Source organism: Nymphalis io, chromosome 11 (genome assembly GCF_905147045.1).
Source record: "Nymphalis io chromosome 11, ilAglIoxx1.1, whole genome shotgun sequence".
Taxonomy (NCBI): domain Eukaryota; kingdom Metazoa; phylum Arthropoda; class Insecta; order Lepidoptera; family Nymphalidae; genus Nymphalis; species Nymphalis io.
In genome coordinates this window covers 12582605-12597026 of record NC_065898.1, presented here as the reverse complement: position 1 = coordinate 12597026, position 14422 = coordinate 12582605, and the positions used below count along the sequence as shown (strand labels likewise).

At 32.0% G+C, this 14422-nt stretch overlaps 1 protein-coding gene across 2 annotated transcripts; it reads left to right on the top strand.

Annotated features, from left to right (window-relative positions):
- Positions 1-5530: 5530 nt before the first annotated feature.
- Positions 5531-12854, top strand: LOC126771727 (toll-like receptor 3). 2 transcript variants are annotated; one of them, XM_050491777.1, is made up of 3 exons: positions 5531-5720; positions 8379-8643; positions 10501-12854. In XM_050491777.1, exons 2-3 carry the CDS (start codon positions 8404-8406, stop codon positions 12835-12837), a joined length of 2577 nt encoding a protein of 858 aa, XP_050347734.1. In that variant the 5' UTR covers positions 5531-5720; positions 8379-8403; the 3' UTR covers positions 12838-12854. The 2 variants fall into 2 exon arrangements, with proteins under 2 accessions (XP_050347734.1, XP_050347735.1); XM_050491778.1 differs by lacking the exon at positions 5531-5720 and adding an exon at positions 5835-5902.
- Positions 12855-14422: the final 1568 nt, after the last annotated feature.

Genomic DNA, 14422 nt, shown 5'->3' with positions numbered 1-14422 from the left:
TTAAAAAGTCGTTTTATTGTAGAGTACATTTTGTAAGTAATAAAAAAACCGGTGACCCTATTGACTATATATATACTATATCAATGTGATAATCTTTAAACTGCTTTTCCCTTCTGACTACTTAAGCTTTCGATAGCCCGTTTTGAGGAAGGCTACGACTTTAAGGAGTGAAGCAGTGACCATAAATGTCAACAATTTTGCGAACAGTTGGTAATTATAACGAATTTAATGCTGATCTAACCGCTTACTATAACCAAATAAAAACCAGATAGAAGAAATTTTTAGACACTGAAGTCGATTAAAAAATAATCCTTTCTTCGATTCTTTTACATAAAAAGTATTTATTTACATTGATGACTTTAATAAGTATATACATAAATATACAAATAAAATTTTAAAATAAACTGTACAAGTCATGAGTGAGTAGACCATCGCATCCGCATGATCCTATCTGGGCGTAAAAATGAATTAGCCCTTCTGTCACTGGTAAGGCAATAACAGTAACAGCCTGTTAATGTCCCACTACTGGGCTAAGGCCTCCTCTCCCTTTTGAGGAGAAGGTTTGGAGCTTATTCCACCACGCTGCTCCAACGCGGGTTGGTAGAATACATATGTGGCATAATTTCAATGAAATTAGACACATGCAGGTTTCCTCACGATGTTTTCCTTCACCGTCAAGCACGAGATGAATTATAATCACAAATTAAGCACATGAAAATTCATTGGTGCTTGCCCGGGTTTGAACCCACGATCGTCAGTTAAGATTCACGCGTTCTAACCACTAGGCCATCTCGACTTTTTAAGGTAAGGCAATAAGGCTGAATATTATAAGAGTCCTGACTTCTTCTCCATTTTCAGACGGCTTTGTTCTGGTAGACTGATACGTAGTACTCATTTTATTTTGACTGCTAAAGTTGAGGTTTTAAGTTATCCTTTCGCAAAATTTTGATGTAGCCTGCATCACTCCGAGGACAAAACTAAATATATTGTTTCGACTTTATTTTCTTACTTTGTTTTATTTTTATTTATTTTTGTACTTTTTGATATGTCTCTATATTTTTAAACAATGGATTTTGATTAATTGCCTGTAATAGAAGATATTATAATACGTTTTAAAACTGTTACTTTTTTAAATCATTAATCATGTTAATTAATAAAAGCGTTATATGCATAGAAATGTCATTGTACAAGATTAATAAAAAGTAAAGAATCGGTTCGGAAATTAGATTCTGCCAGTAAGAACTATTTTATACGGAGTTATCGTAAATTTAAATTTTATTAAACTACTCGGACAAAGAGACATAAACAGAGTTGAACTGCTAGAACAAATTAATAATGAACTTCAAAATAATGATTAAATTTTGAAGGAAATGCGTCGATTAAATCTGTTTGTTATTATTGCACGATAACTTCAAAACAACATAATAAAACACGTCGTTAATACTTAACAAATAAACGTTAGAACTTGTTTTTGTTTATGAGTCAAGAGATAAATACGATAGTTTCCATAATCTTCTATTGCATTTCCAGCATCATCGTGTTTTGAAAACATAGTTTTACCTTTAAAGATTTTACTTTTTTTATCTGTGAATTTTAAAATTATTTATTTAGGTACGTTTAAATTTTGACGATTGATTTAATTATGATAATTTACGCGATTCAAAACTACTTGTAAAAGTCTATTTAAAACAAAATGTATAAAAATAACGCCGTTTTCTTCTGAGACTTATTGGATCGTCATATTGGATGATTATTTGTAAAAATAAACTTTTAGGCGTAAAAATATCAGGCCTTTTTTAATTCCGTAACCGTAACCGTAACAGCCTGTGAATGTCCCACTGCTGGGCTAAAGGCCTCCTCTCCTCTTTTTGAGGAGAAGGTTTGGAGCTTATTCCACCACGCTGCTCCAATGCGGGTTGGTAGAATTCACATGTGGCAGAATTTCAGTGAAATTAGACACATGCAGGTTTCCTCACGATGTTTTCCTTCACCGTAAAGCACGAGATGAATTATAATCACAAAAATATATTTTTAATTCTAGGAAACATAATGTACGGATTTTTTTATGACTTCAAATACGAAGCACATAAGTAATGTGTGTCTTATCGATGAAATATTATATAATTTAGATTTTTAGGTAACTTTTTATATAAACAATCATGTTCAAAAGTTCATACATAACAGTTTGTATTTTGATTACAAAAAATGATACACAAAAACCGTTTTACAAATAAGCAATTATGAAATGATAACTGTACTTAAGTTGATTCATTTAAGACTTTAAAATGAGTTGTTATTTCTGGTAAACAATTATTATAGGCCTTACTTATAAAACTTTAAGCAGGTGTTTATACAATATTGAATTATCTCTTTCTATGATTTTAAATTTCACATTCGAAAGAAGAAGACAGCATTGTTTAACTAATCATTCTCTAAGCAACATTAGGAAAATTCGTATGATATTAATCTAAAAAACATTTTATACAGTACAGTAACAGCCTGTTAAAGTCCCACTGCTGGGCTAAGGCCTCATCTCCCTTTTGAGGAGAAGGTTTCTACCAACCCGCATTGTAGCAGCGTGGTGGTATAAACTCCAAACCTTCTCTTCAAAAATATTATACAATATAAAGAAATAATTAACAAATTTGGCCCTATTTTTGTACATTTATTTACCGTAACCGATTATACTCCGCTTTTATTTGTCGAAATCCATTATAAAGTTTATACTGAAGGGGATATCGTACACATAAAGTGAATGATGCTCACGCATTATAAGATAACATTTAATTAACTTATCAAAGACGTACATTGAAACATCGTGTGTCGATGCTAAGTACAGGAACAGGTCGCATGGTCTGATTCCGAGAATCAGCTCTGGCCCAATTACGACATGCCCTCGCTTGTCAATTCTTGTCTCGTAAGACAACTGGTTTGAGCGTTTAAGGATTCGGGGTCGTATATCCGCACTATCTTTAATTACTGATCGTATCTGTTTTTATCGGATGAAAACGTTCATTTTAAGCAAATATTAAATTATAAAATACTAGCCTCCCGTTTCCAGTTACAGAGCTACTCTTAAAGTAATGCCTCGATAAATATAGAACAAAAATATAATACCTATAACGAGTGTTGCAAGCTTTGCTTTCCGCCCTTAACCGGCCAGCTTACACAGCGCTAACTTAAACGGTGACCCACACGTTATTTTATCTCATTGGTTCATTAAGAATTTCTATTGTCGACACTGGTGCTCTAAATGACATTTCGTAGGTCTTAGATGATATGTTTACTTTAGAACAAAATATGTAATAAAATATCAAATTGGAAGTTTTACAAATACTCTAAATAAATAGAATCTCAATCAACATCTTTAAAGTGTTATTTGTGGAAATGATTATTTATATTATTTTTTATTTCTATGTAAACTTTCGAAAGTGGAAAGTCGAGATGGCCTGAAAGTCGAGATGGTCTAGTGGTAAGAACGTGTGAATCTTAACCGATGATCATGGGTTCAAACCCGGGCAAGCAACACTTAATTTTCATGTGCTTAATTTGTGATTGTAATTCATCTCGTGCTTGACGGTGAAGGAAAACATAGTCACCTGCATGTGTCTAATTTCACTGAAATTCTGCCACATGTGTATTCCACCAACCCGCATTGGAGCAGCGTGGTGGAATAAGCTCCAAACCCTCTCCTCAAAAAGGGAGAGAAGGCCTTAGGTCAGCAGTGGGACATTCACAGGCTGTACTGTCTATGTAAACTTTAAAAAATCCGAATACAAAGTTATACTTCAGTAAAACGATAACAACAGATTTTTATCTTCGACTTAGTTAAAATAATAGCAGCATCTTAAAATATATATATAAAACTTGTTATACAGCGTATGTTCTATAAAAACACTCAGGAAAGAATTTAAATTCAACTCGCCAAATCATAATTTGAATTTATTGTTTACCTTTATATTGAAATATGTCGACTGTTCCACACCACTATTCATCCCTTCATATTGCATTCCCATTACGTGATTTTGTATATTTATAATAGCAAGCTATTTTGTTACCAATGTTAATAAAATAACTAACTCGGAGCTCTTACATCTTGCACGCTTGTTAGTGCTGTCATTGCCAATTTCCAAGTTTGATCAGTCTTTTACAAAACTATTGTAGGAAAGTGATATATGTACGTGTCATCGGCTTATTCTTATTATTATTAAACAACTTTATTGCACACACACAAGGAAAAAAGGAAATACAAACAGTAAAAAAAAAAGAAAAACAAAAGTTCAAGAGAAGCCATGCTACATAAGTAAAATAAAATTGCGGACCTCAACATGATGCATGCAAGGGCGGTCTTATTACTCAAGTAGTGATCTCTTCCAGACAACCCTGCATTAAGATACTTGCAGGACCTAACGGGCGAGTGCATTATACATACACACATACATTATATATATATATATATATATATATATATATATATATATATGCAAATAGAATTGTTTACACAAAGATACATATATACATTTATATACCATACAACATATGTTAATATATACATACATATATCTATTCACAATACAAACATTTATAACATTAAGAGTGGACAGAATGAAATGTGAAGAAAGTAAATAGGTAGGGTTACAGAGGTAGGTAATAGTTTTTAGTACGAATTTTGAAGATGGAAATTGAAGAGGATTGACGGATCTCTGATGGAATTGTATTCCACAGTCTTACTGCCTTTGCCGTGAAGGGGTTTGCATATAGTTTGGAGTGACATATAGGCACACTTCATTTTTTGTCGCTCTGGGAGCGAAGATTAAGTTGAAGAGTTGAGTCTGAACCAAGAAAAGTAAAGCGTTCCTTCAAATAGGGAGGTGTACAGGGGTGAAATAGAATAGAATAGAGGAGGGAAAGAATATGTAAGTTGCGGCGATCTTTGATTGTAAGCCACTTAAGGGTAGAACGATACTCCGAAATACGATCAAATTTCTTCAGTCCAAATATAAACCTTATGCAAATATTTTGCAGGCGTTCCAACTTGTTAGTTAGTTCCTCTGACAAATTAGGGTAACACGCATCCGCATAATCCAAAATTGGGAGCAGAAGGCAATTAGCAAGTAGTATTTTGGTTTTAGTGAGTTTACTTACCTAGATTTGTTCTTATAAAATAGTAAAAGGTTGCTACTAGACTATAGTACACACACACACAATATTAAAATTCTTAATTATTCTTAATAATTAATTACATTTTTAAAATGCGTTTTGTTAATAGTTATAATTTAAAAACCTATTTACAATAAGTATTTATTTTGTTTAAGCGTAACATCAAAACTTATTTTATATATATAAAAATAGCTGATAAAAAAATGTGCAGTAACGTCAGAACTAAACAAACACCCCACGCTTCAGAATGAAAAGATTTCCAAATCACGACGTTACTGCTCTATCGTAATGAAATTATCACATGTAAATACGAAACCGACCAATGACACGTTTAGTTTTATTTGAAATTACAGTCGAGTGGCAGATCAGAAGTAAACCTCACGCGACTACGCGTGCGATTATTGTTAAACACAAAAATGGGTTAAATGAATATATACCATGATCACACAATAAGAGACGCTCAAGGATCGTATTGTTATTGTAAATAAATAGTGATGTTATAGTTTTCATAAAAGAGAAATGTTGGTGCAGTTTTAATTTTGACACGATTTCGACTTGAGGTTAGTTGGAAAACAAAGTTTTTGTATTTATTTAACGATGACTGACGAGCGAATAGCTGCATGGTGGTGAGTGGTATCTGCTCACAGACTACAAAAAGTATTCCTTAAACCATCTCTATGATCAATATGCCAGTAATAACCTGTTCACTCACCTTTCAAACTGGAACAAAGCAGTATTCATGGTAGGCAATAAAAGAAATCCTACATTTCGTAATTATAAGCATAAATTATACTAATTATTAAAAAATACTTGAGTTTTGTTGATTTTTTTGGTAAACAAGTCTATTGAATAAGGCATACAAAAAGCCCCTTTTAGAATTACAAGATTGGAATATGGTCTGTTTTTACGTCGTATATGTTAATGCCTTTCCATAGAAATATCAGAGTGAGAAAATATAGGGTACATTTATATTTGCGCATTAAAATATCCTATTATATAGCGGAGATAGCCTAGTGGTTAGAACGCATAAATCTTACCCATGATCGTGGATTCAAACCCGGTTCAAAAATTCTCATGTACTTAATTTGTGTTTATAATTTATCTCGTTTTATGGTGAAGGAAAACATCGTGATTAAACCTGCATGTGTCTTATTTTACTGAAATTCTGCCACATGTGTATTCCACCAATCGGCATTGTAGCAGCATGGTGGAATAAACTCTAAATCATCTGAAAAAAGGCGAGGAGGCCTTAGGCCAGCAGTGGGACATTCACATGCTGCTACTAAAATATCTCCTGCGCTAATGACTATTATTTGGCAATGATAATGAGATTTAAGTCATTTTGTAAATAACCGGAGGTGAAATTTCAGAAAATGGTTAGTATGTTTTGGTGACAAACATTGGCAAAACTAGTAACATTGTAAACTAAAATAAATATAAATGAATAAAAAATAAATAAAAATCATGACATCGTTGAATGGTGGCAAGAACGCTAGCAGCGTTTTCTGTTAAATCGCAATTCCGATATTATTGTCGAGAATTGAACCAGACCTCTTGTCACCAGGAAGACGATAAATAGCAACTATTTTTCTATATTATTTGTTTCTATAATTATATTCATAAATATTAATCTCGAGGTATATAAGGATAGTCTTAATAAATGCAATATTGATGGTTTATATTTCAATAGAGGCATACCATTAGATGACGCATTTGCATTTGCCATCTTATTTAAAAGGAGACAAGTTACAAGAAATAGCTATTACTCAGCTTTTCCGTTAACAAATTCAAATATGCATCCCGGAGTTAGGAGTTAGGCTGTCTTATACTCCGGTGCCTCGGAAGTTATGTAAAGCCGTTATTGATCCTGCGTCTGGTCATACTGGTTCATCATCGGACTATGGTACACAATGGCTAATGGCTAATTTTGATCAGGCCAAATATGATGTTATTATGCCTTGTCATTCTTGTGTCATGTTTGTAGTATCAAAAAATCATCATTGAAAGAACGTACATACAATTTTACTTATTTGAATATCAATTGATAACAAATTATTTGTCTTAGTGCTTAACACATAACACACTGCACGGACTAACGTCAAACGTGTACGCGAGTCGCGAACCTCTAGAATACAATATTATTATATATTTGTACATAATTATATCGCTTACATAAGCGGTAAATCCGAAAAGTTATGTGGTTTCATACATTTATGTATTTTAATATGTTTAAAAACCAAAATTAGTTTTTTAGTTATTTGCTATTTTCGAAATATATATATTTATTTTTTGTAACAGAACACTAAATGTCAAGTAAGAAATAAACAACATACATAAATCAACATTTTTTTTTATAGAATAGGAAGGCGGACGAGCATATGGGCCACCTGATGATAAGTGGTCACCAACGCCCATAGATATTAGCATTGTAAGAAATGTTAACCATCCCTTACATCACCAATGCGCCACCAACCTTGGGAACTAAGATGTTATATCCTTTGTGCCTTTAATTACACTGGCTCACTCACCCTTCAAACCAGAACACAACAATACCAAGTACTGCTATTTTGCGATAGAATATCTGATGAGTGGGTGGTACCTACACAAACGAGCTTGCACAAAGTTCTACCACCACTTAGCAGTACCACATCCACATATTCTATTCATATGCATATGTAATATTCTTTACACGTCTTCATAGGCTTCAGTAAGTCTCGTTTGTCTTTTTTCTGTCCTTCTGCTTAATACCTTGATGATTATATAGTATGGTGACCATTCTGTTTTACAAAATTACACGTGAAAAAGATAATATTATTAGTCCTGTATTTATTTAGGTTTGTTATGGTTGCAAGTTGTAATCACTACGATATTATCCGATATAGGTATCGCATCCTATTTATATAAAATTTTGATACAACACCTTCGGTTATTCGCAAATGCGTGTACAGACATGATTAAAAGTGTCAATCGAACCAGTGCAGGCAAGACTTTAAAATAAACGCAAATGTAATATCTAAGTATTTTTATCACACATTACTAAGAAAATCAAATGTTATTCCAAACATAGTTTTTTATTAAGGTATTTAGTGCTGACAACATCGTTAGAAGTAGAAATCTTGGAGCTTAAATTATAAATCGAAGTCGACCCATATAATTAATTTCTTCTTTATTTCTTTTTCTAATATTAATATAATGGTAATTTTATATTTCTTTTCCAGATAATCTTACGCGAGCGGTCAAGACATGTGGTTAGGTCGTACTCTATGGCTGTTGTTATGTTACGTCCAATATACTAAGTGCAACATCCTAGAAGAGTACGAGGAAATTTCGCGTAATATTCTATACCCTCCAGAAGATAAAATAGCTAATGCTCTGCCCGTCGAAGTGGGAAAAGACCGATCATCTGGGTGCATCTGTAGAAGCACCAAGAACCGTAAAGTTATTGTTTGTTTTGGGAACTACGAATGCAAGAAATTCCCAACGGTAACTATTTAATATTAAGAGTTGGTATTTCTGTTCCTAACCATACAAACATTAACAGTTATTTTCTAATATTCTGGATTAATAATAAGTTTAAAAAAGTAAGGTAATTATGATGACGCCCAAAAATATTTTCTAAATCTTTATATCTGCCTTTTTGTTATAGAAATCTTCGCCACTAAAAATAATATTAATTTTGTCATCATTGCGTGCAATAAGTTGTGTGACCCAAAATATTTCACACGAGATAATGGATGTAGTGGAAAATTCTGAACAATAATAATCCTTGTTATGATAATTAAATCTTATATTACTTAACGTAATTGCTTTCGCTTTCAAGCGTTTATTGTGTGTGTTTAGTGCAAACATTTTCAAAACTTTAGGTTTATTAAACTAACTTTGTACAAAGAAAAAACTGTATTGTTTGGTGGATTCGACCCGACAAAATGCAATTATGGGATATAATCAAGTTATCTTTGCATTTCATTGATTATTAGTTCCATGTAATATAGCGTAAATATCATTTTGAATGGACTTGCTCTGCGTTAAATCACTAAGAAGTGATTAAAGATTTAAACTCATATTAACATCTTTATTGTTCTACTAAATTTACTATTAGCTGTTCGTTATATTAGTTATTTCGGTTTCATTTGCATTATTAATCGAATGCTCCATATGTTTCTAGAAGGCTACGGCTTGATTATCGTTGATCTAATAGTTTGAAATTAATCGGTAGCGTCATTTCGACAATTCCGATCCACAAGAAGTATTTTACCTAACTACTATAACAGCTGTATTAATCTCAAGTATATGCTTAAAACTTCAGAAATATACCGTAACATAACGTGTAACGTAAATAAAATAAACAAATATTAATCACACAAAATTCACAATTTAAAGTTCTATTCTTATCACACAATGGCTAGTAGTAGCTTCGTGAATCTAATGTTATCTTAGTTATAGAGAGACGTAATTATCATCATACAAACATATTGCGTCAGATATTATTAATCAACTACGCGTGTATTAGATCGCTGAATATAAATCTAAGGGTGACTTTTAATTTTTGTTATTTGTTTACCTTACCCGCAAAAAGGGGTTTTAGCCAGTGGGGCATTCACAGGCTGTTACCATACCTACTTATATATAAATTTCATTTTCAATAATTATCAAGTTATTTACTTTAGGCGAAATCCGATATGGTACAAATTATTAAACATGAAAATTCGCTTTTGAATAAATATATTATTATTATTATTAGTTATACTAATATTAGATATATTTTGTTTGTTTATATTTCCGTATGAGGTGAAATTGATGTAGAACTTCGTATTTTATTCGGTAAATATGGTAGGGCTTCGTGCGGGCCTTTCTAGGTGGGTACCTCATAATTTATATGTTTTACTAGCGCTGAGCAAGAATACTGTTTTGTTGTGATACGGCTTAAAGAGTGAGTGAACCAGTGTAATTAAAGAAACTAGGGATATAGCATATTATGCAATGGTTTCACTGCATGCGGTGCTATTGTCTATGGTAAAAATAAATTTATAAATAAAATAAATTACAAATATAATAAATTACTCTTAAAAAACAAAATCTACGAGATATTCATATGTTCGAGGGTTTGTAAAGAGAGTCGAAAAATATTTAAAGATACGGTAATATCTACGGAAAAATCTGCAACAACATACATCTTTACTTTAGCAATAATAAAAAGTAAATATTGAAAAAAATACACGACGAATTTAGCTCGGATGTATCATTTCTTATCTTATATTTATAAAGTGTATACAAGAATACTTTAAATGTTTAAATGCCACAAAATTTAACTTTAATAATAATATGTTTTATCTTTTTCAGGTAAATAGACAAAGCGAAATGCTTGTTGTTAGGACCACAGTTTTACCAGAAGTTCGCGTCGGTGAGTTAGACTACCTATATTACTTGAAGGCTTTAAAAATTGAGGCGAATCATCAATTAAAGTATTTACAACCAGGATTATTTCGTAATCTCACTACGTTACAGCAACTTTCTATATCATACAACACTGTGCTTCACGTAATCCTCGAAGGCACGTTTGATGGTCTGAAAAGCCTTCGAGATTTAATATTGTTAAATAATGGCTTTTCGAATATATTACACATAACACCTGCTTTTCAACCAACGAAATTACCGTCATTACGTAAATTGGATTTATCAGAAAACTCCTTCGAAATGATCCCGGAAAATGCATTTAAATCTATGCGAGGTTCTCCTTTGAGAAGACTCGATATTAATTTATGTCGCCTCGACTTTATACACCCTGACAGTTTCCTACATTTAGAAATGCTTCAAGAACTAAGTATTGGTGAGAATGATTTAAACTCGTCAATAATAGGAGATTTTCTAATGAGTTTAAAGAGAAATAACAGAAACCTCACCCATCTCGATTTGAATAGCATGGGCTTTCGAAAACACCCGCCAAGACGTTTAATGGAAATTATTGCAAATACGACAGTTGAAAGACTAACTTTATCTAATAATCAATTTGAAATTATAACTGACGATACATTTCCAAAAATGACGAATGTAAAAGTTTTAGAATTGCGAGGTGTTAGCGCTTTATCTATTGGGCCAAATGCTTTTGAACCAAACAAATTTCCAGATCTCCGTATTCTTTTATTAAGTGGAAACAACTTACCTGGAATACATTGGAAGCATATATCGAATCAACAACTCGTCCTTTTAGATTTATCATTAAACAAAGGTACGACTTCGAATCCTATGTATTTTGAAATCGATAGAGGAGCGTTTCTAGACTGTCGCGAACTGAGAGTTCTTAATCTAGCTTTTAATAGGATGAAATCAATATTTGACTATACATTTATTGGATTGGAAAAGTTGAAGATGTTGAATCTAGAAAATGGCACGATATTCCACATCGGCGACGGAACATTTAAGCCTATGAGACATTTAGAAATACTTAATTTAGCAAATAATCCTTTGACTGCGAATGAGAATCTTACGAGCTCTATGTTCGAAGGCTTAAATGAATTGAAAATATTAATACTAAAGAATTGTGGTATAAAACATTTTTACACTGAGGACAATATATTCAAAATGATGCCAAACCTCACACATTTAACATTAAGGAACAACGAACTGTATTATATAACTCCCGAATTATTGAAACCATTAAAATATTTACAAGTATTAGACTTAAGTGAGAATCTATTAATATCTTGGTGGAGACCTTTATTCTTAGCCTCTGGATTGAAACCTCATAGCTTATATTTAACTGATAATAAAATTTCTCATTTCACGCTTAGCATGATTCAAGACTTGAATTTCTTACTAGAAAATAAAGGAAATTTTACAATCGAAATAGACCTAATGGATAACGTATTTATCTGTGACTGTGCTTCCATGTACAAATCGTATGCCTGGTTACAAGTGAATGGATCTACGGCGTTGAAGGAATACTTTAGACAGTCTAATTTTCTATGCAGCAGTCCAGATATTTGGGAAGATAGAAGAGTAGCGGATTATTTCTCGTCTATTAAAAATATGCGTTGCTTGGTGTATGAGAAAATTTCAAACATGATGCTCTTAGTTTGGACAGCACCATCAGTTGTAACCCTTATATTTTTAGCTTTAATAGTAACATTTGTATATAAATATAAATTGTACATTACATATTGGTTATTTTTAGCAAAACTAGCTTTAGGAAGAAAATTTACAAAACAGTCCCATAAGGCCGAAGGTTTACAGAAAATTTGTCCAAAATACGATGCATTTGTATCATATTGCAGTGAAGACAGAGAGTTTGTTTCAGAAATGGTGAATCAATTAGAATGCTCTCCACCTTGCTTGAAGCTATGTATTTATGAGAGAGATTTTGAAATAGGTTCGTTTATCTCTGAAGCGATATTAGGTAGTATAAAAGAAAGTAGATATATAATTTTAATTATTAGTAACAATTTTGCAAAATCTCAATGGTGTCGATGGGAGACTCAGCTGGCCGAGTATCATAGGCTGTTTCTTGAAGACGGCACTTCGTACGATCCACTGGTGCTAATAAGAATAGGAAACGTTGAGAACAAATATTTGACAACGACGTTAAAGTTCTTATTAAAGACCAAGATATATTTGTCATGGGACGAACGGCGATCGGAAGAATTTTGGCAGAAATTAAGAAGTGTCATTGTTAAAAATTGATGTTTTTTACAATAAAATGTTTTATAAAATGACTTTTGTTTATTATAAAAGCTCTGAATTCCGAGGGTATAGAGATATATTTTCACTATTATATTTTTATAAATAGATGTATTGCTTCAAAACCTAATAATATACAAACGAATATTACAAGTAAAACATATACGTGCGTTGTTATCTGTAATATGCAGAATAGTTTTTAGTCAATTACCTTGAAATGGGTAATGGTAAATGTTAAGTGTATGTATGTATGTAAACTGTCGACATGCTCTTTAACTTAATCGGACTATGTGTCGTTATATTTACCGTAATGTTTAAGATGATATTGGATATACATATATGAGAAGCCAATAAAACTAACACGGTGGTAGTAAGCCGATATATTAGACAACTATCCCACGGCGGCGCAAAAAAATCGACAAAATGATGTACAAAGTAATGTATAAATATTAAGGTAATAAAAAACAAATCCAACGATATATAAATCTTGTAATTAAATCCAATCCATTTTATTACAGTTATAACTCCCACCGAACTCGCGAAGAACTCTTTCCTCTAAAAAAATATGCCTATATTTGCACTGGCACACTCATCCTTCAAACCGGAAGATGAATAAAATAATATAATAAATAAAATTGAAAACACTAAAAGTCTAACACAAACCGATTACATACGAACGTATGTATGTACGTACTTGCTCTGTATAAACACCGTGGGGTTTTCCTAATACAAAACTAATATTGTATTGTTAAACGCAATATAAATTCTATTTTATAACGGTTTAATGTAAATAAGCAAGCAGTGCACTTAGTATTTACAATTAACTTAGGAGAAATTAACATCGATGTATGAAAAACGTACGCTGTAACTTTAAATGTTTTGAACAATATTTTCATTTGTCATGATGTTAGTTTCAAAATAAGTTATTTGATAATGGAAATGTTTAAACAATGATATATATAAATATATTATACTTGTTTTCATTTAATGCGTTAAATATATACAAATAAGAATTACAAAACACTATATAAATCGTGACCACGTGGAACCAGCAAGAACTTTTAGTTTCCCCTTTGAATCGCAATTCCGGTACTCATGGTAAAAAATTAACTAGCCCTCCTGTTACCAGTAGAAAGTTACGCAGTTATAGAAAAATCACGCAGTCTAAAAGATTGTCCTGTGGCATTGTACCCAAGAGGCTGGCACTACTGTCTCTCTGCACCGCTAGACTCAACAAAAAAAAATATGTAATACTTATGGCAAGTTATTAGACGTTAACACACTTTATTGCTAATTTATTTAACATTTTCCGAATAAGGCCTACTTATCCAATAACACATATTTTGTGTCTACTTATATATTATAATAATATAAAATATAGTCTTGTGGCGTGAAAAAAACAAAACCTTTATACGATTACTCTGTCTGTTTGTTCGTCTATCACAAATATTTTCTCCGAATGTACCTACTGGACAAAATACAAACGTAAATGTTTAGCGAACATTAACCAAATATTATTTTTAAGGTTTATTTGGCACCATTTATAAAATAAAAAATATATTTGACTCATAAGAAATACACGTTTATT